Genomic DNA, 23,060 nt, shown 5'->3' with positions numbered 1-23,060 from the left:
AAAAAGTCGTGAAAATGCCACCCAAACCAGCAGCACATCCTCTTGCCTTTATTACAAGTAGCAACTTTTTTTAAAAAAAGTACATGTAGCTGGGTGTCACTTAGACTTAGGTATAACTACTTAAAAGTACACAATGATCAGACTATATGTCGCTGACCTTCAATATAAGCCTTGATCTTTTTGCTCTATTAATCAATTCTGTACTCACATCAGCAAACCAGGATATCCATTGTAGTTTTGAAGTTCAGATTTGACCCTTTGCTTGACAAAGGCCTGTATAAAAATAATGACAAGCTTAAAAATAATAATAATACATGTAATAATAATGATCAATTGTGCAAGCATGAAATTACAAGTGAAGTTTTAGCAAAACATCATCACCTTTCTAACTTTCTGACATAAAACAGGGGGGACGGGGGCACTTATTCCAGAGGGGTTGCTTTTTGGAAGAAGGGCGCTAAATCAAATAAGTACGATATGTAAACAATTTTGTCATCATTTTCTGATGAAGGTTACTTCAGTATTTCATTTACAGAAGGAAGAAGACAGCCAAGATCAAACAGACTCTCTTTGATAATTGTGAGGCACCTAAATTGATAATTTTGAGAATGAAAATCTGTATAAAAAGATCCACGTACAATTTCAGAGGAAATAACTACACGAGGCTTACTGTAATTTAAGACACGGAACAGAACGAAAATGAAGATTTGTAATTTTAGAAAGAGAGATTTTCAATTTGCAAAACAAGAATCCGTGTGGAAATCGACTGTACCGAAGGATGAGAGGGTCCATTAGAAACCTCTAAGCTAGCCGTCGAAAAAATTATCCACGACCGCAAAACCGCAAAAAAATTCGATCAAAATCGAAAACCTCATGCAAAACCGTCAAAATCTATAAGTGTTCACATCCCAGTTCTCAAAACCCTGATCGATCCGATACAGTGTTGACAAGTGGAACATACAGAGGTTTCGCGGCTATTCGAGATCAGTGGCCGCTTAGATCGAAGAGGAACCGGAATCCAAATGGGAAGATCCGAAAACCGCTTTGGAAACCAAATCGGAAGCCCATAAGACAAGTACTTATGACGAAACCGAAAAACACATGCTAAAGAACGGAAAATCCGCAATCCGTAATGAACACACAATCTGAAAAACCAAAATTCCATGGCACAAAAACCGATCCTAAAAAAATATCGAAAATCCCAATGCCCCCCTTATGGATGAACCGGTCAGTTCAGTCCAGAACTCACACAAATGATAACACAACAACCATTATTATTACTGAAACCTCAACGAAAACTCTTTTTATCGTTATTATTTTCCAATCAGAAACATCCTGCAGAACAACTCTAGTCACGCGATATTTTTCAGGGAAGGTGTCATGTCACGCAATCGAATCATTCGTCGACTACGAACATCGATGCTGCAGCTTCACGGATTTTTTTTTTTTTTTTGTTGTTTTGTATTTTTGTAATTATAGATCTACATTTTATGGCTAAATGGCGCAGTCCTTCCTTTAAATACAAAAGAGGATTTGATCAGCTAAGAACACCACGGAGATGTTCATATTTTCAGTTCGTTTCGTTTCGTTTCGTTTATCAAATCACAGTAAGCACTTAAAATTCTGGAGATTTGGTCGATTCTAGTTTTACAATAGAGACTAAATGCATTTTATGACATCAGATATTTGAAAGACAGACGCAAAGAAGAGTGTTACAAACGTTAACTCTTTGACTCAGTTGTATCCAATTCTGCGCATAAACTCCATCATCTGCTACCACTCAAGCAAACACAATTTAGAAACCAGTGTAATTTTAAGTTTGGGAAAACGTGCACGACCTCACTTATTCCATTCAAGTCCAATCGGTAGAGCTTTTTGTATATTACATGAAGTTGTTTTTGAATATCAGCGTATAAAACTTCAAATAACGTTTTGCAAATTTCATGCTGCGAATTTGAATATTTTTCAATAAACAAACGATATACCTCGAGGAGACGACAGCGCAACGAAAGAACCAAATCGCAGAACGAGCCGGCGCGAATCTGGGGCGCAGTCATTCATGGAAATATCGACATTCACAACAGAGTACGTACCCCTGAGAAGTGTTCTCCGCGGATCTATTTGCCATTTTCAAAGCAATCTATTGGGGCAACTGCACGTGGTTAAACCTCTCTCGTCTGACAGTTCCTTTCATTTGGTTCCGTGAATTTAATTAGATTATGGTTATCTTATGACCTATTGTTTTTTTCGGAAAATTAGCGGAAGAGAAATGGCAGGAGTCTGGAAACTAGCTAAGTTGATGACCGCTGACTGAAGTACAGGAGATTATCAAAGATGGCGCGAAATGTCGGAGAGTGATGTGAACACATCACTATACTGAAATGGTTTGTTAGACGTTTTCGTTCTCAGCGGCAGAATTTCGCTAAAATTGGTATGTATTGTCATACGTGGTAAAATATCCTCTGTCATGAATCTTTTATTTGGCACATGGTAGGTAATTTTACAACATGTTTTAACCAAGAGTTTCATTCCACTACAGATATCCAACCCAAGGTATCTTTCTGGGCTGGAACGTGAAAAATGGTATGGTGCTGTGTGTTAACTAACTTTGTAGGTATAATTTTCAATAGTCTAAGTATGTCAGGGTAGCTGAGTGAGGCTGATAAGTTGCAATGTTTGCCTTTGTTTTTTATTTTTAACAAGGTCATAACATGAAGCAATTATTTTGTCTTCATTCTATAACTCCCAAGATCTGTTTTCTAATTCTCCCCACTTGTTTCTAGACGTTTCCTTGTCCATTTGTTATAAGAATTTGTTTTTAGATCAAGATAACTTTTTTCATTACCCTTTTGTTGGATATTGTAGAGATATTTTAGGGAGAAGTTACATGTTAATTACATCTGTGAGTTTAAGGGTTGAACAGTGTGATGTGATACACTGCTACCTAAAGTTCACTCAACGTTGAAATATCCAGGACTTAATCATTCCTTACAAATTTGTTCAAACTGCAGTTTACTAATTCTGCAGAGCAGTTGCAGGATGCAATTCTAATGCCTGTTTCACAATTTTGACAACTACTAGGTAATCTTTCATTTACTCAGACTGAAGGGAAAATGAAATTGTTGATTAACTTGAAAGGTGATTGATAAAGAAACATTGAGACTTCACCTTACTCAGACTATTTTCTCCACAAGCCTGGTGTAACCAACGCGCCAGCAATAAATTTTAGGTAAGTTTAATTTCCTGATGACTGGACTGAACTCTTCTATTTACATGCCATTGCCATAAAGTATTACAAACATAATACATCAAGAACAGAATGACTAATTATGAGATGGAAAATAACACAGGAAATACAAGTAACAAGAAATAATTATGTATAACATAAGCAATACTAACAGTAAAGGAAACATTTGTCATTTGATGAAAGAGCAATTTACCTGACAATTTGGGAATATGGCTGGGATAACAATGTACTTGCAATTGCCTTTTAACTCAAGCTCACACCTTTTTTATTTGCATTATCTGTGCAAAAGTCAAACTTGCGGACTGGGGCCAGAAGGGGGATTGGTTTCTACACATGGTGTCTTTCAATTTTCTGAGCTGGAAGAAAATGTCTTGTAAGAAAGTTGTGCTCCAAGGAACAACACCCCCTTTCATCTTATCCAGTTGTTACTGTTACACATGTAGGTCAAAAGAAGCGAATTTACCTCATGTTGTGTGAATAAAAATATGTAATTGTTAATTTGCTGGGTAGAGTTTATCAAGAAGTGAAGATGATGACATTGCCTGAAAACAAAAACCAAAAGAAAATCAGAAGAGGAAGAAGAAAGGAAAGAACATTATTGACTCAGGTAATGTTTTAAGATGAAGACCAACAGTTTCAAAAGGAACAGATGTTGAGACTCTACACAAACTGTTATACCTCTGTATTAGTATTAATCGTATATTGTGCTGTACAGTGTCCTTGTCAATTCCAGATGCAATTTGCATGATTACAAAAACATGATATAAAAAGATTCACATAATTATACATACAACATCACAATGATGTCCTGACCCAATTTCTAAATTAATATTACATCTATTTTAGATTCTGATAAAGATCCTCTTCCTCCAAAAATCAGGTATGTGATTTGTTTTTCAATTTCATTCCATTTCATACAGTTGTAGTTAAACTCTTTGACCCTAATATCAGCCCTGAATCAAGAGTCAAGGAAATGATCACCAACTATAGAAGCCCTTGATTATTAAACAAATTCTCCTTGTCAGCAGCTTAGAAAATGCATAGAGAACAGTATGGAGAATATGGATACTGATGTCAGGTTGTATTCACAACCTGGTTCTCTTTCATGCATCTCTGTTTCAGAAAAGCCTCATCAGTAAAGAAGGGAGAGAGTTCAAAAGCTAAGAAAAGTAGAAGAGCAATCAGCTTAGACTCGGTTAAGGAAATTATGTCTAATTATTGGGGGTGCGTGATACTTTATATGTGAAAGGTGATGTGGAGACTTTATCTTCACGGGAATTGTGATTTCATCTTTTTTTTACATAAATATATTTAATTTTCGTAGGATTAACAGTTTTATTAACAGGATAGAAAGAGTGAAAATATGAATTTGGTTTAATTTTTTTCTTTGGTTTTATTTATCTTCAAAATGTGATCGTCTTGAATTTCATGTGAATGTGAAAACATTTTGGATACTTTTCATAATGAATAAGATGGCTAAATATTTTTACATGACTGAGTTCTACATGAGGGTTTTTTGGCAGACTCTGCTTATTGATGGAGTGGGAGGGCTGGATAGGGAAATATTTAGTGTGAGGTGAGCTTGAGGTACAGTAAGATGATGTCAGTTTTTTTAACATTGCGTGACCTTTAACATTGCTTATGTATTAGCTTGCTAAAGAAGACAAAGCCATCTGCTTCATTCAGGGTTCAGCACACTTACCATTAGACCACTCTGTCTCAAATAGAATTTGAATATTTTAGCACTTGAGTTATATTTTGATGTGTTTTCTACAGATGAGGAAGAAGTTGTGCCCAGCAAATTAAAAAAAGTCTGCAAAACAGACAGACATTGTAGCTTCTAAAGAGGTCCAGCAAGTTAAAGAGAGGTAACTTTCATCATTCTCTTTCATTATATTTGACATTTCAGCACCAAACCATGGTGTTCATTTAGAACATAAGATATTGCTCTGGAGAAGCATCTGGCTTCTTCTAAAATTATCCATCTAAATGTTGTTTCTCTGTTTGTTTGTTTGTTTTTCTCCTTTCTTCCATCAGGCATTGCGATTGTTAGACCTGTCATAGGACATTGCTCTTATGCTAATACATTTAACCCTTTGACTGCGAAGAATTACCAGCATCTAATTTCTCTTTACAATATCCCTCCTGAATCAAACATTAATGTGCATCGATTGCTTTTTTTTTGTTGAAAGTAAGTTATTTAAATGGTCTTCTTTCACTGGAGCTTCTTTTCAGGGAAAGATGATTTATTAAAACTTAGTGCGCATTGTGTTTGCTTTTCTGGTTTCTCCAAAATTTTAACTTTTGGATAGGCACATGTTACACACAGGTGTCAAGGTTAAGGGCACAAGAATAAAGGAAATGATCACCAACTAAGCTCTTGTTTGTTAAATAAATTCTCCTTGTCAGTACCCTCAGAAACACATAGAGAACAGTTTAGAGAATGTGCATACTGATATTAATGTGTTCAGGGTTGAAAATGAAAAACAAACAAACCAAAAAAACAACAGCAAAATAATAAAGACAGTGTCATCAAAGGTGAATTTAATACAATGTTGTTGTGGTACTGAAATATTTAAAACATGGATTGTTATTCTTGCTTCAGTCCAGTCAAAACTAAAGAGAAAAAGCAACTTCTGCACTTGATTTCTTTGGTTCTACTCCAGTTGAAAGGGAATCTAGGAAAACATTTGCTAATAAAAGAAAACAGGTGAATAACTAACTACACTCTTTCCACCCACAATTTTTTTTGTAAAGAAAAATTCAGGCATCCAGTGTATTTTTAACAGTATTTCATGCATCATGCATTGAATAGGGAAAGCTTCAAACCTCACCATACCTTGCCTTTCGATAAAATTCATGCATCACCTGTTAAATTTTGGGCATAATCACGCATCCCTTGTAAAACCCTTTGCCAATCTGTTATAGTTATATCAGGATGGTCTACAGTGAACACATACCATGTCACAAAATCAATGGGTACCAGTAGTGACCAATTGAGGAATAGTTTTGGCAGAAACAACACCATGGGCTGCCTTAAAGGAACAAGCCTTTCACCTTCAAGATAATTATTAAAATCAATTCTCTTCACTGTCTGTCACACAAGTGTTATAAAAATATCTTTGAGAATATGGTGTTCAATCAAGTTATATCCTCTTGTCTGATGATTTTCTTTCCTCTCATCACATTGCTGCTCAGTTGACTGTGAATTGGTATTATTGCAAGAAATTAGAAAAATTGATCAATGATCTGAAATGTTTATGGTGTATCTACAGAATTTTTTTTCATTTTTCACCATTTATAACTTTTCAGTTTGGACAGTATTAAGAGGCCTTCAAGGGAAGAATTAATTATTTGTCTGCATATCTTAAATTATGCATGCACTTGATAATATAGTATTTAGGAAGTGGAAAACTGTTTGAATGGACTGACATTTGTTATTACAGGAATCTTGGAAAGTATTGAGAGAGAGGAGGCAGCAGATCTGATTCAAAGATATGGTGGAAAAGTTACCCAATCAGTGAGCAAGAAAAAGAGTCAAGTTGTTGTGGGACAGGATCCTGGAAGAGTAAACTTTCCAAGGTACATTGTAATGCACAGCTCAAAAGAGGGAAAAAAAAGAACTGTGAACATAAGCATATACACTGCACCTTTTCCCTCAATTTTTATAACAAATCCGGGTGCAGCTTACTGTAAATACACCTGGGAAACTTGCCACAAATTTGCATAAATTAACACAATTCATTGACGATTTGTAAGTCTGTATAGAAAACTAACAAGAACTGAGAAATTTACCATGGTGGAAATTTATCATTTTCTTTTTGTTGTTGGCCTCTAAAAGAGTTTTTTTTTTCCTATGAGCATAAACTTATACTGTGGAGTTTGTTGAATGTTTCTTTGTTAAGAGACCCTTAACTGGTTTAAGGTTTTATTTCCTTCCTTGAATAACTAAACATTACTTGGCAAGAAACCTGTGGTTTCTTTGTTGTTGTTGTTTTTGTAGTTGTTTTTTTTGTGCAACTGATCCCATAATTTGTTAATCCTCATTTCCCTTCTTCCATCTACTTAATTTACAGTGTCACTCAGTCTGTCTGTCTGTCTGTCTGTCTGCTCTTTTGTGTATGTTCATTCTTCCAATGACTGTCTTTCTATCTGTCACTTATTCTCTTTGTTCTCCTCTGTCCAGTCACCCACACATCAGTTTTACCACCACTCTAAATTCCACCTTTAGGTTCATCTGTTGGATCATTTTACTGTACTTCTACCTGTAGACTTGTTTGTGTTACTTAAATTGAGTTACAAGAAAGTACAGTTTTCTTTTTTTTTATTGCTTTATTTTTTTAATCTACATAAGATTTTGACAGTAAAGGTAATTTTTTTTTTTGTGCAGGAGAACCAAGTCTGTTATGGGTAGACAAATATCAGCCTTGGGCAGTGAAGCAGATTATTGGTCAGCAGGGTGATGAGAGCAACATGAGAAAGCTGATGAACTGGGTTGAGAGACTGGGAAAAGAATAGAAAGAAACCAGCCTCTAAATGTGAGTTCACATTGATTGTCAAGATGCTTTTCCCTCAAATACATGTACATGTAACTTCTCTTCAGGCAAGTATGCAAACGGTTCAGGCAAACTGTTAGAGAAAGCAGATGAAAAAAGTTTGGGTTGTAACCAGATAGGGGGACCTTTCTAGGGGGGGGGGGGGGAGTAGCAATTCTCCTAGTCACCTGATGCTACTGAAATTAAGTAAGCATAAGCAAGGTTAGACCTGTGGCTCTTGTGCTGACTTTACCTCTAACCCTTTATCTCACATGAGTGACCAAGACAGGATTTCTCCTTACAATATCAATACAATATCAATCAGACAAGTAATGAGAATGTAGAAAAATATCAATTAGGGGATTATTTGTTGATCCAATACCAAATTATCCAAATCATAAAAATTTTGTGGCAGACAGTAAGAAGTACTAGTGAGCTGTTTGAAGTAAAAGGGTTCAGTGGATGAACCTAACCTTAATCAACAGATATTTTACATAAGACCTTAAATTGAGTTGTAATGCAAATGTCGTCTAGCTGTTGGCTAAATACCTTTCACATTGAATCCAGATTGTTTCTTAATTCCCACATTCAGAGATACAATTTGTTAAACAGCTGTAACTTATGAACTTTTATGAATTTATTTTACTCGACAGTCACTTATACATGTAGTTAGTATGTTAGTAATGGAATCACAGTTTTAAACCTTTTTATTTTGCACAGCTTTCTTTTACAACAAAGACCAAGATGGGTCGTCCTTTATGGCAGCTCTTCTGTCCGGTTCCCAAGGAGTTGGAAAAACAACAACAGCTACATGTACCCTGGTTTGTGAAGAGCTGGGTTTTACGTACATTGAAATGAATGCCAGTGACACACGAAGCAAAAAGACCTTGGAAGAACACATTTCTCAGTCACTGAACAATAAAACCATGGATGGCTTTCTGACAGGTTGTCAAATTTCTGTAAGATTTGGAATGACTTTGATATTATTAAAGATACTTCATGAATTCTCCAGTCTTACTAAACTGATTTTCCTCTGTAGTTAATTTATTAGATTTCAGATGTCATTTTTCCTTTTATTTTTGGTCGTATTCGCTATACAATAACTTTTTGCTAAATTTCGCCTTAGGTCATTTCTTTTCACTCACCCGTCGAATTAAAGCTCTATTGGTCAACTTTTCCTAAAAAATTTGTCAAGTTTCCAGGCCGACAAATCGCCTGCATCTTTAATAAGAAAATTTCCTTCACTATGCGTTCAGCATGTGTGTGTCTCATTTTTCCCTGTCCTGTCAAGACCTCTCGTATTGCAGTCCAGCGCCCTTCGATCACCCTAAGCAGGCGATGGTTTAACGACCATCACATCAGCAAAAAATAAGTATACTAAAAAAATAGCATGTTTATATCATTGTGCTACACTCCGAATTAATGAAAATGAAAAGTTAAAAAATGTAATATGAGGTCCTGTCCAAACTTGGCGTATAAATAGTGAAACAGCATCGCCACAAAATAGAATCATGGATCACGAAATAAGCAATGACACGATTTTCTGTTTCAAGTTCGATGAGCTCATATTCAGCCTCTTCAATATTGCTCGTGTTACCAAGTGCACCGTTTTGTTACACACTTGTGGGGCAAATCACATTTTCACAGGAGTTAAGGTGAGGACAGAATAAGTTAATAGCGACCGAATGCAGTGAATGAGATAAACGGATATTGACTAAAGATACAAATAGAAATAATTTGAAACATGAGACAAAAGAATGAAAAAAATATCGATCTTATTTACTCATCACGAACGCAGGATCGAATCTTAGACCATCGGATTTTACGATCTGAAGTTCTCACACATAGCTATAGATTTCTCGTTAATGATCCATGACATACAATGGATACATAAAGGATCATCCTGCATACTGCTTAGATTATCAATGTCGAAAGTTTCATGTCTTCAAATACATAATGATAGAAAGGAAATTTCAAGCTCTTGCGTAACAAAGGAAAAAATCATTTTTAACCGACGACCGAAAAGAAAAACCGTATCCGTCAGATCAGGTTAAACGACCGATTAAATATCAATGCTGACATGAAGATAAACATACCAGACCTTGAGGTAGCTTATTTATCTTCCTATGAGGGATTTACGTAGCTGCGGCATTTCTGATTCCAGTATCATGTGCGTCACTTGTCTGTACGAACTGTTAGACATTTATTTATGGCCTCGCTTACTGTATCCAAACTCGGCTGACAATTCTAGAGCTCAAAGAGACAGAGAGCTACGGCCTCAGATTTCTCTTCCAACTTAAAGACAACTGGTTCAGTAACAATTTATTCATAAAATTCTTATAAGATACACAGAGGGTTTCTGCACACAAAGATGCATGGAGTACACAGATTTAAAAAAAATTTTGAATATCTTCCTCGGATATTTTTTTTAAGAAGAGTACTTATGGTATTCGCTTTAATTCTTTCCAAGACGCGAAACGATTTAACTATGCTTTTCTCTAGATACAACGAGAAGTCAAGTATTTTTCTTGCAAAAGAACTTTATTGGAGTTAAATTTATAGCAAGTAATCTTCAGGTGAGGAAAGATAATGAAGAAATATGTAGCATATTATAATCGAAAGACAAGAAAATTGGAAAAAATTTACATAAAGAATACATATTATTGATGTGGTTTCTTTAACTTTGTATCTCCCTCTAGTGATTACACCGGACACCTACGCTTTTGACTGCCAAAATATTTAGGGCGCAATTGGCGGGAGTTATTTACAAGAAAAAAGCTAACCGTTATTATTTTTAGAAACTTTTTGAAGTTGTCACGGTGAGAGCGGAAGATGAAAATTTGAGAGAACTGTAACGCTAATGGGAAGATGACCAAAAACAAATGTGTATCATATTGAACGAGGGCTATATTGAGTTGATCACTTGAAGAGAAATTGTATTGGTACAATATAACTCACGGTGTGAATTCATCCTTATCGATTCAGTTATGGCAGGGCGTAACATGTCCTGCTCAGAGAAGAAAAGGGTTTTGCGGATGCGACTGTTTTGCACTGAAAGAGAAAGAGCTGAATTTAAATCACAGAAATAATTAATCGCCATGGAGAAACATGTAAACAAGTAATAATCATAAAAAGAATAAAAAAAACAAACAGACAAAAATACAAGCACAATACTGGGCATTAGATGAGGTTACATCTTTCAAACTCGTGAATATGTTATCTTCATTTTTTTATCGAATTGTTGTAAAGAAAAATATTATTTTTGATATTTTCAGGCATGTAGAACTAACAAATGACATCGTCTGGAGAATAGAAGGATTCAGAGGATAACAGTTTAACAGGTACAAATCAATTTTCATTCTGCAACTTATTAGAGCTGTAGAGCTGATGTTATTTATAATGGAAGATCGCAATCTTATTTTTCTTGCGGCTGACAACAATCAAGGTTAATTTCAGTCGAATTTCCCGGTTTATTGTTATCAGATGTGAAGATATTTCAATGGTTTCTCTCATTTGACAGGTTTAATAGTCTGCACGCGATGCAATTTCCAGGGTCGTAACAAGGTATTTTTTTCTTAACTGATCCTGTATTTTGCCCCAAATTTTGATCCCTGATCACAAAAACGTTGAGAATTTTAATCCCTGATCACAAAAACATTGGGAATTTTGATCCCTGATCCCAAAAACGTTCACAATTTTGATCCCTGATTCCACAAAAACACTGCTGATCCCGATCCCAAGTGTTGTGATCCCAGATCCTGGGGCTGTGATCCCTGATCTCATATACCTTGTTACGACCCTAAATTTCCTTAAGCCTTAAACTCCTAGAAGTGATATAACTTGCAACTTATCCCTGTAATATCAATACATTATCCAGAAAACAGGCAATGAGAATACTCAAAGTTTTATCAGGTAGAATTCGCTATCTTTGAACTAACACCAAATTTCTGTATCTACTTTGAAATGAAACATGTAGCAGCTAGAGGGGAGAATTAACAATTAGATCACGGGAGTTAAAGGTTTAACGGTGCGTGATGATTACGCGGCAGAAGCGCGTGATGAGCATGTGACAAAGCTAGATAACGTGACGTATATAATTAGAGCTCTCGTCAATATCAAAATCAGCAAATATCTCTTTGTAAGTTTGTAACAAAGCTCGAGGTTGAAAAAAAATTACACAATCCCTACGTATCTTTTGATTTGGTAACATTCGCGTTATATAGTAATAATAACGGTAATATGGTTGTCGGTGAAATACCAGAATTTTTTCAGTTTCCAAAACGTGACATCTCCACCGCACGCTGTAAATGTACCATTTATATCTTCACATATAAAGGTATCAATGTCGTCATTACAACCGGATTTATCAACATGATAGTTTTACCTTCCATGTGGGCTGTTTTTTTTCAATTGTATTTTTTACCTGAAGCTGAATTCAATTCTTTTTCAAAGAAAATAGTTCTTGTAATGAGAAACTGTTGTATTACAATGTCCGAAATTGAATTGATTTTTCGGCGAGCTGAGTTTCGGTGCGGCGGATCTCTGCTCCTATTTAAAAAATTATATTTAATTCAAATTTTCAACCAATATATTTCGAATAAAATGGATGATACAAGTCGGCCTATCTATACGAATTTATCTGCTTGAATTGAATTATCTGTTTGAAGGAGTTAAAAGATGTCATGAACACTCGATGGTAAAATTCGTATCCACGCGCGGTTATCTAATACCTCATATATGCGTTTATAAAATAATTCAAATAGTACGCGCGCTCTGATTGGCCATAAAACCGTTTTACATGAGCGTATGTAAACACGGTTTTCGTTCCTCTTTCATTAGTTATTTCATAAAAGAAATGTAAAATGGTTTCCGTGTTTACATAGCCTGATGTAAACACTTGGGAGGTTGGGAGAACACTCGATAAGCTAGAAACCACTCCGCTTCGCGTCGTGGTTTCCTACGCTTATCTCGTGTTCTCCCAACCTCCCGCGTGTTTACATCAGGCTATGTAAACACGGAAACCATTTTACATTTCTTCATTGTATTACTGGAAAAGTGTGAGCTTAAAAAAGGCTGTACATCGGCCAATTTCCATCACTACATTTTTAGCCGGGACCGAGACCAAGGCTTCGTCAGCAACGGATCAAAGGATGTATCACACGATAACTAAATATATTCATGCACCATGGAATTACCAAATGAATCTGCGAGTTTCGTTGTGATTTTTATTTTGTTTAGGTCGAATCCGTGACCTCTGTTTTAGACAAAAATGCTGCAAAAGCTTTTATTCATAGGACAGAAAGATACTGTTTAGTTACGAAATTATACGAGGTATTCAACAGACTACAAGCATTTCTTTATTTCCTTCTGTGGGGAATCAAAGTGGGAATCGAAAGAAAACACATTTCACATTCTTGAGTAGCCGATCAGAGCACAGCTTTTCTGCTCGCTCACGGGTCCCACCTTAACGTATAAATAGCAGAGGAATTGGGAAGACGTGTCAACAAAACTGAAAATTTTAACCCCAGAACCACGATGACTAAGATTTCTTGATCACGTATGAAAACTAAACCCCGTCAACGACACGATTAATTATTCTGGTCTTTTAAACGCTTTGGAACATCAATCCACCTCCTCGCAAAACTTGACACGGTAATCGTCGACGATGAATAAATTTTTGTCTTCAAATGTTCGAACTACGTATCTACAAGGGAGTTAGTAGTATCATTTCTGAGTGGTTATCTGTCAGAGTTCGGTTTTAGTAGATATACCTTTACGCACGATGACGGACTAAATGGACACATTGTTTGCTTGTTTACATAGTGCGCTAGAAGATAAAACTGTGAGCTCAGTAAATGCTGATAGTGGAGCAGAAGCTTGTTCTGTATGGCAAGACCACCTCAGCAGCTTTAGTGAAATGTTCCAGATTTCACATCCGCTATAATATCGCAAAAGATTCTCTTTTGATCAAAAATTCGTTCACAAATAATTTTTCAGTCTCATTTCGTTTTCAGTCTACTTCCTCCGCCAAATGCTCATGGCCTGGCAGTGAATTCACTCGATGGCCTACAAGATTAAACTATGCAGGAGTCTTTGTGTTGAGCTTGGCTTTCAATTTGTTGTGGATGAAGTTTCTTGATAACAAGAGTTTTGTTGTAAAGGACACTTTCCAGTGCCATCTTCTCCAGTCCCTCAAAATAACCTCGTATTCAGCGCCTTTTCTGAATTCGAAATGAAAAAATCGAGTACTTCCCCAACATAATTTGGAGAGGGACCAGCTCTTCCAGTTATTCTAAATTTCCTGGTTCCTTCAAAAAATTATTAATGAAGGAGTTTATTGACCAGAACTTATAATTCGGTTAATAAAAAAAAAAAAAGACTTTGTCTAGCAAATTTTTCCATAGCTTTGAGGGACATTTTACACATGAACTTTGTAGAAGAACAGGGTCGATAAACGTGTTTCTTCACGCAATGGGCTCGCGGGCTGTTGGTAGAATTCGTGACGGTAACGCAAACCCTCATAGTTGTTTCGGTTTCGTTTGTTGCATAATTTTTGATCCATGCTTATCCATGCCTACCGGGTACAACTAGATTGTTTATTGCAAATCACGCTTTTTGATAAGGGACAGCCTTGAACGACGTTTCAACAAATGAGACTACGAAAACAAACTAACAAACAGACAATTGAAAAAACGAACATGACACAACCCGCAGAACTTGACTGTCACGCAATCACAATAGCGTGACGGAGGAAACTTTGAGATTCTCATTCATCCTCTATGATTAAGTACAAAATTTTTTCTCTGGGTTACTTTCATCTGAGTCTCCTCTTTTGATTTTAAACAATGTAGTGCAGTACAATCGATTCAATTTTATTTCTAGCTATGGCAGAAAGCAACCTCCCAACAACGGGAGAAGAACTGGAGGTGAAAAATGAGTTTCCAGCCACAGGTAAGAAAAAGCAACAGGGAAAGACTTCGTTGTGGTGATTTTGTACTGTTTGTTAATTAAGTATATCTTAATTCTGGTGCACAATTTTTTGGATCAATTCGACTCGAAGGTTTTAAGGAATCCACTAAATACGCCAGTATTAGAACGCTAGTTGTAATTGCACATAGTTGTGATCACTAGCAAAGTTGAAATATCTTCTCGGTAATTTCAGCGACAGAAGAAAGTCAAGTTACGTCAAGTGACGCTGAACTGGATGTAGATAATGACCCTCTAAGAGGTGAGAAAACCATGTGAAATAAGATTGTTTAAAAGACGCCCCAGTAAACTTTTTGTCACATTTACATCAAAATTTGCTTATGTTCTGTGAATAAGTTTTTGAAACAGCAAACGATTGTTTCTTCAAATTCTGACTCTTTTACCAGTAAAATGAAAAACCAAAGGAAAAAAACAATTTACTGCTCGATCCGATCAGGTAAAATGCATAGACATCATTAATTATTCTAAGCAATAAAGCGACAAATTTGAAGGCGACTTAGCTTTGAAGAGCCTTAAGTTAAAGAATGGGCCAAAATTGGCCTACTAGGCTTCGTAAAACTCAGAATTCTGAGTTTTAGAAGTGCTTATTTGTAAATCAACGCACAATGTTTTGGAGATTAACTATTTATCTAAAATTTACACCTAAAATGAACGATATTTGAGCAGAAAAAGTATTATCCTTTTTGCACTTGAAATTATTCTAAATTTTGTCATTTTTTGTGTAAAAGTCACCGCTTTCGGTAAGAGGGAGCTGTTGGTACCCGTAGACCTGTCAAAGTCGAGTTTTGAAAAATTTGCAAAGGGTAACTTTTTGAGGCCGCCAAAAGGAAAGTATTTGCGCTAACACCTTCCTGTCCTTTACTGTTCAATACATGTTTGGCAGAAATTTTACGCAATTTGAGAATTCTACAGAGAAGAGGAGGCATTTTGTCTCGGCCGTATGGCCTGTTTTGGTCTTCTAAATATTTCACGCCTCTTTAAACAGTTATGTCAATACCAAGCCCACGCTGTAAACCACCAGCCAAGAAAATGTAGAACCCCTGACTTTTATAACAGGCAAAATGGCACTTCGTGGGAAAGTGGTACTTTCCCAATCAAAAAACAGCAAAAACAAAAGACATGTTTTCCGGCGCTCTTTTCTGAAGGATGGGCAAACCACGAACTCTTGTCACTCTCAGCACGATGTTTCTTTTGTTATCAGAACATTAAAAAATTTTAACCTTTTTCGCTCCTGGCTTTGCTTTGCTTTCTGCATTTTTTCTCAGTAACTCATGGGATTTTATATTTTAACTTGATATTTTGGAACGTGTAACGCAGGTGTAAAAGGAACTTTGGAAACCCTCTCGACTTAAGTGTAAACCGAACAGACTTGATCTGGTTATAACCGAAGCTACAGCTAAAACTCCAAATAGCTTGCATATTTGAACGCAAACAAATTGCACAGATAAACTCTCCTGAAGGGCGATTGTAAAAGAAATTGAGTTGAAATAGGATCTCCTGGTGAAACTTGTGATATTTTGAAAAACTTAAGCCAGGTGTAAAAGGGGTTTGTGAAAGCCTCTCGACCTAAATGTAAACCGATAAACTTGAAGTGGTAATAGCCAAGCTACAGCCCAGACTCTCGACAGCTTGCACACAAACAAAATTTACAGATATTAAACTATTCTGATCTTTTGTTTTTCGTAGCTCTACGCTCCTTTAACCTAAAAGTTCGTTTGGAAGTATAAAGTTGTAGTATGAAGTCGTATCACTCATTACTATATCATTAACACCAAAACTGTGTGCTCTCAGGGATAGCGAAAGTATGTCTCGAGGAAGGTAACAAAGAATACAGACAAGGAGAAGCTAATAAGGCGATAAACTCCTACACGGAAGGACTCCAAGTGAACTGCAAAGATATACGGCTTAACGCCAAGCTTTATAGCAACAGGGCAACAGCTCATTTCCGTTTGGGTAAGAATTTCACATGTAAACATATAAATCTGTCGTGCAGCGTTACAAGATAACGGAATACACAATCTGCATCAAGAAAAGAAAAAAATTGAGCAACTGCAGAAAAGTAGCGTAAAAACACAAATCGCCCTGTAGCGGATGAAAATTAATTGTAATTTTTAAGACTTCTTTGTTGCAATTGCGTGTGATTACCACTTTTTTAAACCTTCTTTTCGGAATCTCATAGCAAACTATGTGGAATGTCTCGATGATGCAACAGTTGCCGTTCAATTGGAACCCACTTTAATCAAGGCTATTAAGAAAGGTGGGTTTTTCAGACATAAGCCATCAACATTCTATTCTTTGATTTCGTCAAAAGAGGATTGTGTGGTTTGTGGCAGGTAGCTGCACTCCAAGTGTCAATTGTATCTGGTGTGTCAACGTCTGTGATGTGGGTAAAAAGCATAAGAAAACGTCAATAAACTCTCAAATACCGCTGCCTGGTTAGTTCACGTTGTACAGCTGTGACATCTGCAAATGGTTTAATATTCTTGTCCCGGATATGGGTGGAAACCCGTAAGCCCCGTTTCCTGCATCTTCTCAGTCACTCATAACAGGGGACGAACCCGGGCAGGAGGCACCTGAAAAATTCCCTTTCAAAAGTTAACTGCTCAATTTAGTCTGCCCGAAAACTCCCGAGAAGTGCTGAAAAGCGCTAAAGTGCATATTGAAGTGAAGAATGCGCGAGATAAATTCATCGTTATCATCATCAATTGAAGCTTAATTGGTAGCCGCTTTGCACTAGCTCCCTATTGTTCATTTTCAGTTCTTCTACAAGTTCAAATTTCCTTCATTATCACAATTTTTGTTCCCAGCTAACTGGGAAATTAAGTCCATTTTATCAATACGTTTATACCTTAACAGGGATAAATTAACTTGCACCACCAATTATTCTCTCCTTTTCAGGAGCCAGAGCTTGTGTCGAACTTTGCTGGTATAAAGAAGCAAGGAGCTGGTCGCATATGGGATTGGCAGTATCCTTTAACGAATGTTTCAAACGTGATACGAGATAAAATGCGAATAATATTTCAAGAAAAATCAATACGTTCCAGGCAGATTCTTCTACACATAATGCAAGCGATGTTCTCTTATACTGCACTGAGCAGTTTAAAGAAGCTGAAATATTATCAACGGGTTCTTTCGATTATTCCACTAAACTTTACTTAAAAGAAGAGGCCATATGAACTAATCCAGAGTTTCTGTGAAATGCCCCTCATTTTTGTCTTGAGACGAGCATCACCATGACGACCGAACTTAAACTAATAAATGCCCTTCAGAGCTAATTAACAATCTCGAATAACTTGAAATCAAATCTCTTCAAGAAATCCACGATCGAATTTTCATTCCAATTTTAGTTTATCCAATACCCTCATTATTATTAAAACACACATTTCCATTGCATTTTCGCAAATCCACCCATGATTTAGCTACCCTTGACACGTTTTAAGATTGAAAACAATCACGAACTTCTGCTTCAATTAATAAGGAAATCGAATGCTGAACTAAAAGTCAAAGCAAACACTTATGCCAGTCTCGGATGTACTTACCATAATGTTGGGCAGTTCAACACAGCAATCGAGTACCATCAACAATGTTTAGAAATTGCTCAAGAAGTAGGAGACAAGGCCGGAGAGGGAAGAAGTGATGCCAATCTCGGCAACGCTTATCAAGGACTAGGAGAGTTCAAAACAGCCATCAAGTACCATCAACGTGATCTAGAAATTGCTAAAGAAGTGGGAGACAAGGCCGGAGAGGGAAGAAGTTATAGCAATCTCGGCATCGCTTATCGCAGTCTAGGAGAGTTCAAAACAGCCATCAAGTACCATCAACGTCATCTAGAAATTGCTAAAGAAGTGGGAGACAAGGCCGGAGAGGGAAGAAGTTATAGCAATCTCGGCAACGCTTATCGCAGTCTAGGAGAGTTCAAAACAGCCATCAAGTACCATCAACGTCATCTAGAAATTGCTAAAAAAGTGGGAGACAAGGCCGGAGAGGGAGCAAGTTATGGCAATCTCGGCAACGCTTACCACAGTCTAGGAGAGTTCAAAACAGCCATCAAGTATCATCAACGTCATCTAGAAATTGCTAAAGAAGTGGGAGACAAGGTCGGAGAGGGAGCAAGTTATGGCAATCTCGGCAACGCTTATCACATACTAGGAGAGTTCAAAACAGCCATCAAGTACCATCAACAATGTCTAGAAATTGCTAAAGAAGTGGGAGACAAGGCCGGAGAGGGAGGAAGTTATGGCAATCTCGGCAACGCTTATGACAGTCTAGGAGAGTTCAAAACAGCCATTAAGTACCATCAACGTCATCTAGAAATTGCTAAAGAAGTGGGAGACAAGGCCGGAGAGGGAGCAAGTTATGCCAATCTCGGCAACGCTTATCGACGTCTAGGAGAGTTCAAAACAGCCATCAAGTACCATCAACGTCATCTAGAAATTGCTAAAGAAGTGGGAGACAAGGCCGGAGAGGGAGCAAGCTACGGCAATCTCGGCATCGCTTATGGCAGTCTAGGAGAGTTCAAAAAAGCCATCAAGTACCATCAACGTCATCTAGAAATTGCTAAAGAAGTGGGAGACAAGGCCGGAGAGGGAAAAAGTTATTGCAATCTCGGCAACGCTTATCGCAGTCTAGGAGAGTTCAAAACAGCCATCAAGTACCATCAACGTCATCTAGAAATTGCTAAAGAAGTGGGAGACAAGGCCGGAGAGGGAAAAAGTTATGCCAATCTCGGCAACGCTTATCACAGTCTAGGAGAGTTCAAAACAGCCATCAAGTACTATCAACGTCATCTAGAAATTGCTGAAGAAGTGGGAGACAAGGCCGGAGAGGGAAGCAGTTATGCCAATCTCGGCAACGCTTATCACAGTCTAGGAGACTTCAAAACAGCTATCCAGTACCATCAACGTGATCTAGAAATTGCTAAAGAAGTGGGAGATAGGGCTGGAGAGGGAGGAAGTTATGGCAGACTCGGCAACGATTATTGCAGTCTAAGAAAGTTTAAAACAGCCATCGAGTACCATCAATATAGTCTAGAAATTGCTAAAGAAGTAGGAGATAGGGTTGGAGAGGGAAGAAATTATGGCAGTCTCGGCAACGCTTATCAAGGTCTACGACAGTTCAAAACATCAATGGAGTACCATCAACGTGATCTAGAAATTGCTAAAGAAGTGGGAGACAAGGCTGGAGAGGGAAGAGGTTATGGCAATCTCGGCAACGCTTATAATATTCTTGGAGATTTCAAAACAGCCATCAGGTATCATCAACGTACTCTACAAATTGCTAAAGAAGTGGGAGATAAGACCGTAGAGGCGTGCTCACTCTGTTCCCTTGGAAGCAGTTTTGAATGCCAAGGAAATCTTATGAGAGCCTTTGACTGTTATTATTCGAGTGTAGAATTGTATGATGATATCAGGGCCAGTCTTCAACTCAACGATCAGTGGAAGATTTGTTATCGTAATCAGCACCAAGTAGCATACAAAGGGGTGTGGCGTATAAATCTCAAACGAAGTCAAGTTGCGAAGGCTCTTCTTGCCACAGAGAAAGGACGTGCTCAAGCTCTGAGAGATCTTATGGTCACAAGATATCAGCCTGGAGATTCTTTAGTGCCTAGCACATACCGCATTTCTCTGAGGTGGGTTTCACTGAGCACAGCTTTCATAGCTATTAATGGACCATGCGTTTACTTCTGGGTTTGCCTCAGTGAAGATAACATCCAGATGAGACAGGTACACGTCAACGACTATAAGTTTGAGGATGAATTGAAATGTTTCATCAAGCTACTGAACAAATCTGCTCTTAAGGAGATCAGTGCAAGAGATACTGTTGCAATCGAAAATCCTCCGCTTGACTCGCCGCCAAAAGAGGAAGTGGTCAATGATGTGATGCGAGTTGATTTGAGACACTCCCAATCGAGTGCTTTAAAGAAGCTGCATGACATCATCGTTACTCCTATTGCTGACCTGATCGAAGGCAACGACGAGATCACATTCGTTCCTGAGGGGCCATTTTGCCTTGTACCTTATGCAGCGTTGCAAGACTCCAACTCATTATATCTAAGTGATTCTTTCAGAATTCGTGTGCTTCCCTCTCTGACGACCTTGCAACTAATTCATGATTGTCCAGCTGACTTTCACGTAAAGACTGGTGCATTGCTTGTCGGCGACCCATGTTTCAAACATCTCATCTATGAGGAAACACTTTTGGTGCAACTTCCAGGAGCAAGGAAAGAAGTGGAAATGATCGGACGTATCCTCAATGTCTCCCCTCTCACTGGAGAAATGGCAACAAAAGATGAAGTGTTAAAACGAATATCATCAGTGGCCTTAGTTCACATAGCAGCGCACGGCAAAATGGAAACTGGAGAAGTTATCCTGGCACCAAACGTCACAAGAGAAAACCCTCAGCCGCAAGAGAAAGACTATCTACTGACGATGAAAGATGTGATAGAAGCTGGGTTGCGAGCACGTCTGGTTGTACTTAGCTGCTGTCACACTGCTCGTGGGGAGGTCATGGCCGAGGGTGTGGTCGGAATGGCGCGTGCACTTTTGGGTGCCGGTGCCAGATCTGCTGTGGTAACCTTGTGGGCGATTGGCGACGAGGGAACCCTGGAGTTCATGAGTTTCTTCTACGATGCACTTGCCAAAGGCAAGAAGGCCAGTGAAGCTCTCAATCAGGCCATGAAGTGTATGAGAGAAATTGGAAAGTTTAAGGAGGTTTGGCACTGGGCACCATTTGTACTTATTGGTGACGACGTCAACCTGGATTTCAAGGAGATTTAAAAGGTGGAACAAGTAATAATTCTGTTGATATATTCTATTCAATACAAAGTTACATTAAATCATAATCTTTGCTCATATACGAGCAGTGATACTTGCGTGTTAGTTTCCTTTCAGTTGGGTTACGAATCTATTTTTCTCTCTGCAAACTGAGATGCAGTACAATCAAGTGGACACGTTTACGATTATAACAATCTTTTTTGGAAGCATGATAGGAGTAAAATAACAAATTTCTTTTAAAGCAATCCTGTTGTGCAATGTATCGTTTCATGTGCTGAGAAATATTACATGGAAACTCAACTATCCTCCCTAAACTTAGATTCTTTTATGTTTCAGTTAAGGCAGTGAGCATTAGAATCCCAAGGAGTTTTCGGATACCTACGAATGCTGATATTTGAACCAGAAACCTGTAAGCTACCGATGAGACCTTTGTCAAGAGTATCCTTTTCACCAAAGCAGGAAGAACCAAAAGACGTCCAAAGTCAAGTTTAACAAGAGAACAGATTTCCATTGATTCAAAAGTTGCCTTTTTGCTTGTCTGAACTGCTTTTACGAGCTTCATCTTTGATATCCTTCTCAAACTACTGTTTGTTTTTTTTCATATGATGTCTTAAAATTATCATGACTAGGTATGTGAGAAGTTATTTTTAATGTAAGTATTTTCTACTGAGAGGATTTGGGCGTTACATTTACGTCGAAGTTGAAACGTCTTGAAAACGTTTTCCAGAGTTTTTTACAGACTTTTTCTCAATCGGTTTAGTCTCGTGAGTGATATGAAGCTATTACAGCTATGTGCGTGTGTAGGTAATTTCCATAGGAATTGGAGAATAATCAGTTGTTCGATTGCTCGATTATCTTTGTCTATGTGAGATGGAAATTGTGATGAACTTTTCGAGGATTTATACTCAGTCATTGGTACTTAAAGTTAGTTTCTGCCCATCAGAATTTGGTTTATCTGGGCTTAAAATGAAAGATTTTGGCCGTAATGGCTAGGATTTAGTCTTGGTATTAGTTAATTTTCTGAGATTTCTCCTTTAATTTTGAATGGGATAAATTGTGTTATTTTTTACAAGCAAAACGATGCATTTTAAGTATATTGTTTAATCTAGTCGCCCAAAGGCAAAACGAGAAGTTTCATTTTATAATTTTAGTTACTGGCTTACAAAGCATTGAAGGAAGCTCAGAATGAGCTGGAAAGGTGGAACCAAATGATTTTATTTAGTTTCTCCGATTAGATTGTTTACCTATTATCTAAGTACAATAAACTAACATTTAAATGTCAAACAATGAAACAAGTCGCTCAGTATTTTTTTAAAATGGAAGAGAAAATCAATAACAAAGGGAAGAAAATTTCTGCATCAACTTGCATAAGCCATTTCTTGTCATTTGAAGTAGTGTTCGCTTAATAACTTTTGCCCGTTTCTTTGAAAAGGTTTATTGAATGAGAGATAAACTTCGATATTTTCTGACTCTATAACTGCTAATATCAATCACTGGCAAGCGTTTCTCAGGATGTCA

At 37.4% G+C, this 23,060-nt stretch overlaps 3 protein-coding genes and 1 pseudogene across 5 annotated transcripts in view; 3 read left to right on the top strand and 1 right to left on the bottom strand.

Annotated features, from left to right (window-relative positions):
- The window catches only part of LOC149051380 (adhesion G protein-coupled receptor E3-like), a 494,984-nt gene that overhangs the window by 27,516 nt on the left and 444,408 nt on the right, over positions 1–23,060 (bottom strand). The window lies entirely within an intron of this gene.
- The window catches only part of LOC149051406 (uncharacterized), a 130,610-nt pseudogene that overhangs the window by 54,341 nt on the left and 53,209 nt on the right, over positions 1–23,060 (top strand). The gene's annotated exons all lie outside the window — the stretch shown is intronic.
- The window catches only part of LOC149051401 (replication factor C subunit 1-like), a 165,723-nt gene continuing 144,952 nt past the window's right edge, over positions 2,290–23,060 (top strand). The window contains exons 1-4 of the mRNA XM_089184885.1: positions 2,290–2,431; positions 3,139–3,229; positions 3,758–3,854; positions 4,094–4,127. The gene's annotated coding sequence lies outside the window, so the exon portion shown is untranslated. The remainder of the gene's footprint in view (positions 2,432–3,138; positions 3,230–3,757; positions 3,855–4,093; positions 4,128–23,060) is intronic.
- On the top strand, positions 14,667–21,545 carry LOC149051413 (uncharacterized). The gene is made up of 6 exons (XM_089183927.1): positions 14,667–14,733; positions 14,945–15,010; positions 16,561–16,722; positions 16,949–17,026; positions 17,668–17,735; positions 18,210–21,545. The coding sequence occupies exons 1-6, from the start codon at positions 14,667–14,669 to the stop codon at positions 21,543–21,545; spliced, it is 3,777 nt and encodes a 1,258-aa protein (XP_089040053.1).

Source organism: Pocillopora damicornis, chromosome 1 (genome assembly GCF_964200805.1).
Source record: "Pocillopora damicornis chromosome 1, jaPocDami1.2, whole genome shotgun sequence".
In the NCBI taxonomy this organism is placed as follows: Eukaryota; Metazoa; Cnidaria; class Anthozoa; order Scleractinia; family Pocilloporidae; genus Pocillopora; species Pocillopora damicornis.
This window is presented reverse-complemented; position numbering and strand designations above follow the sequence as displayed.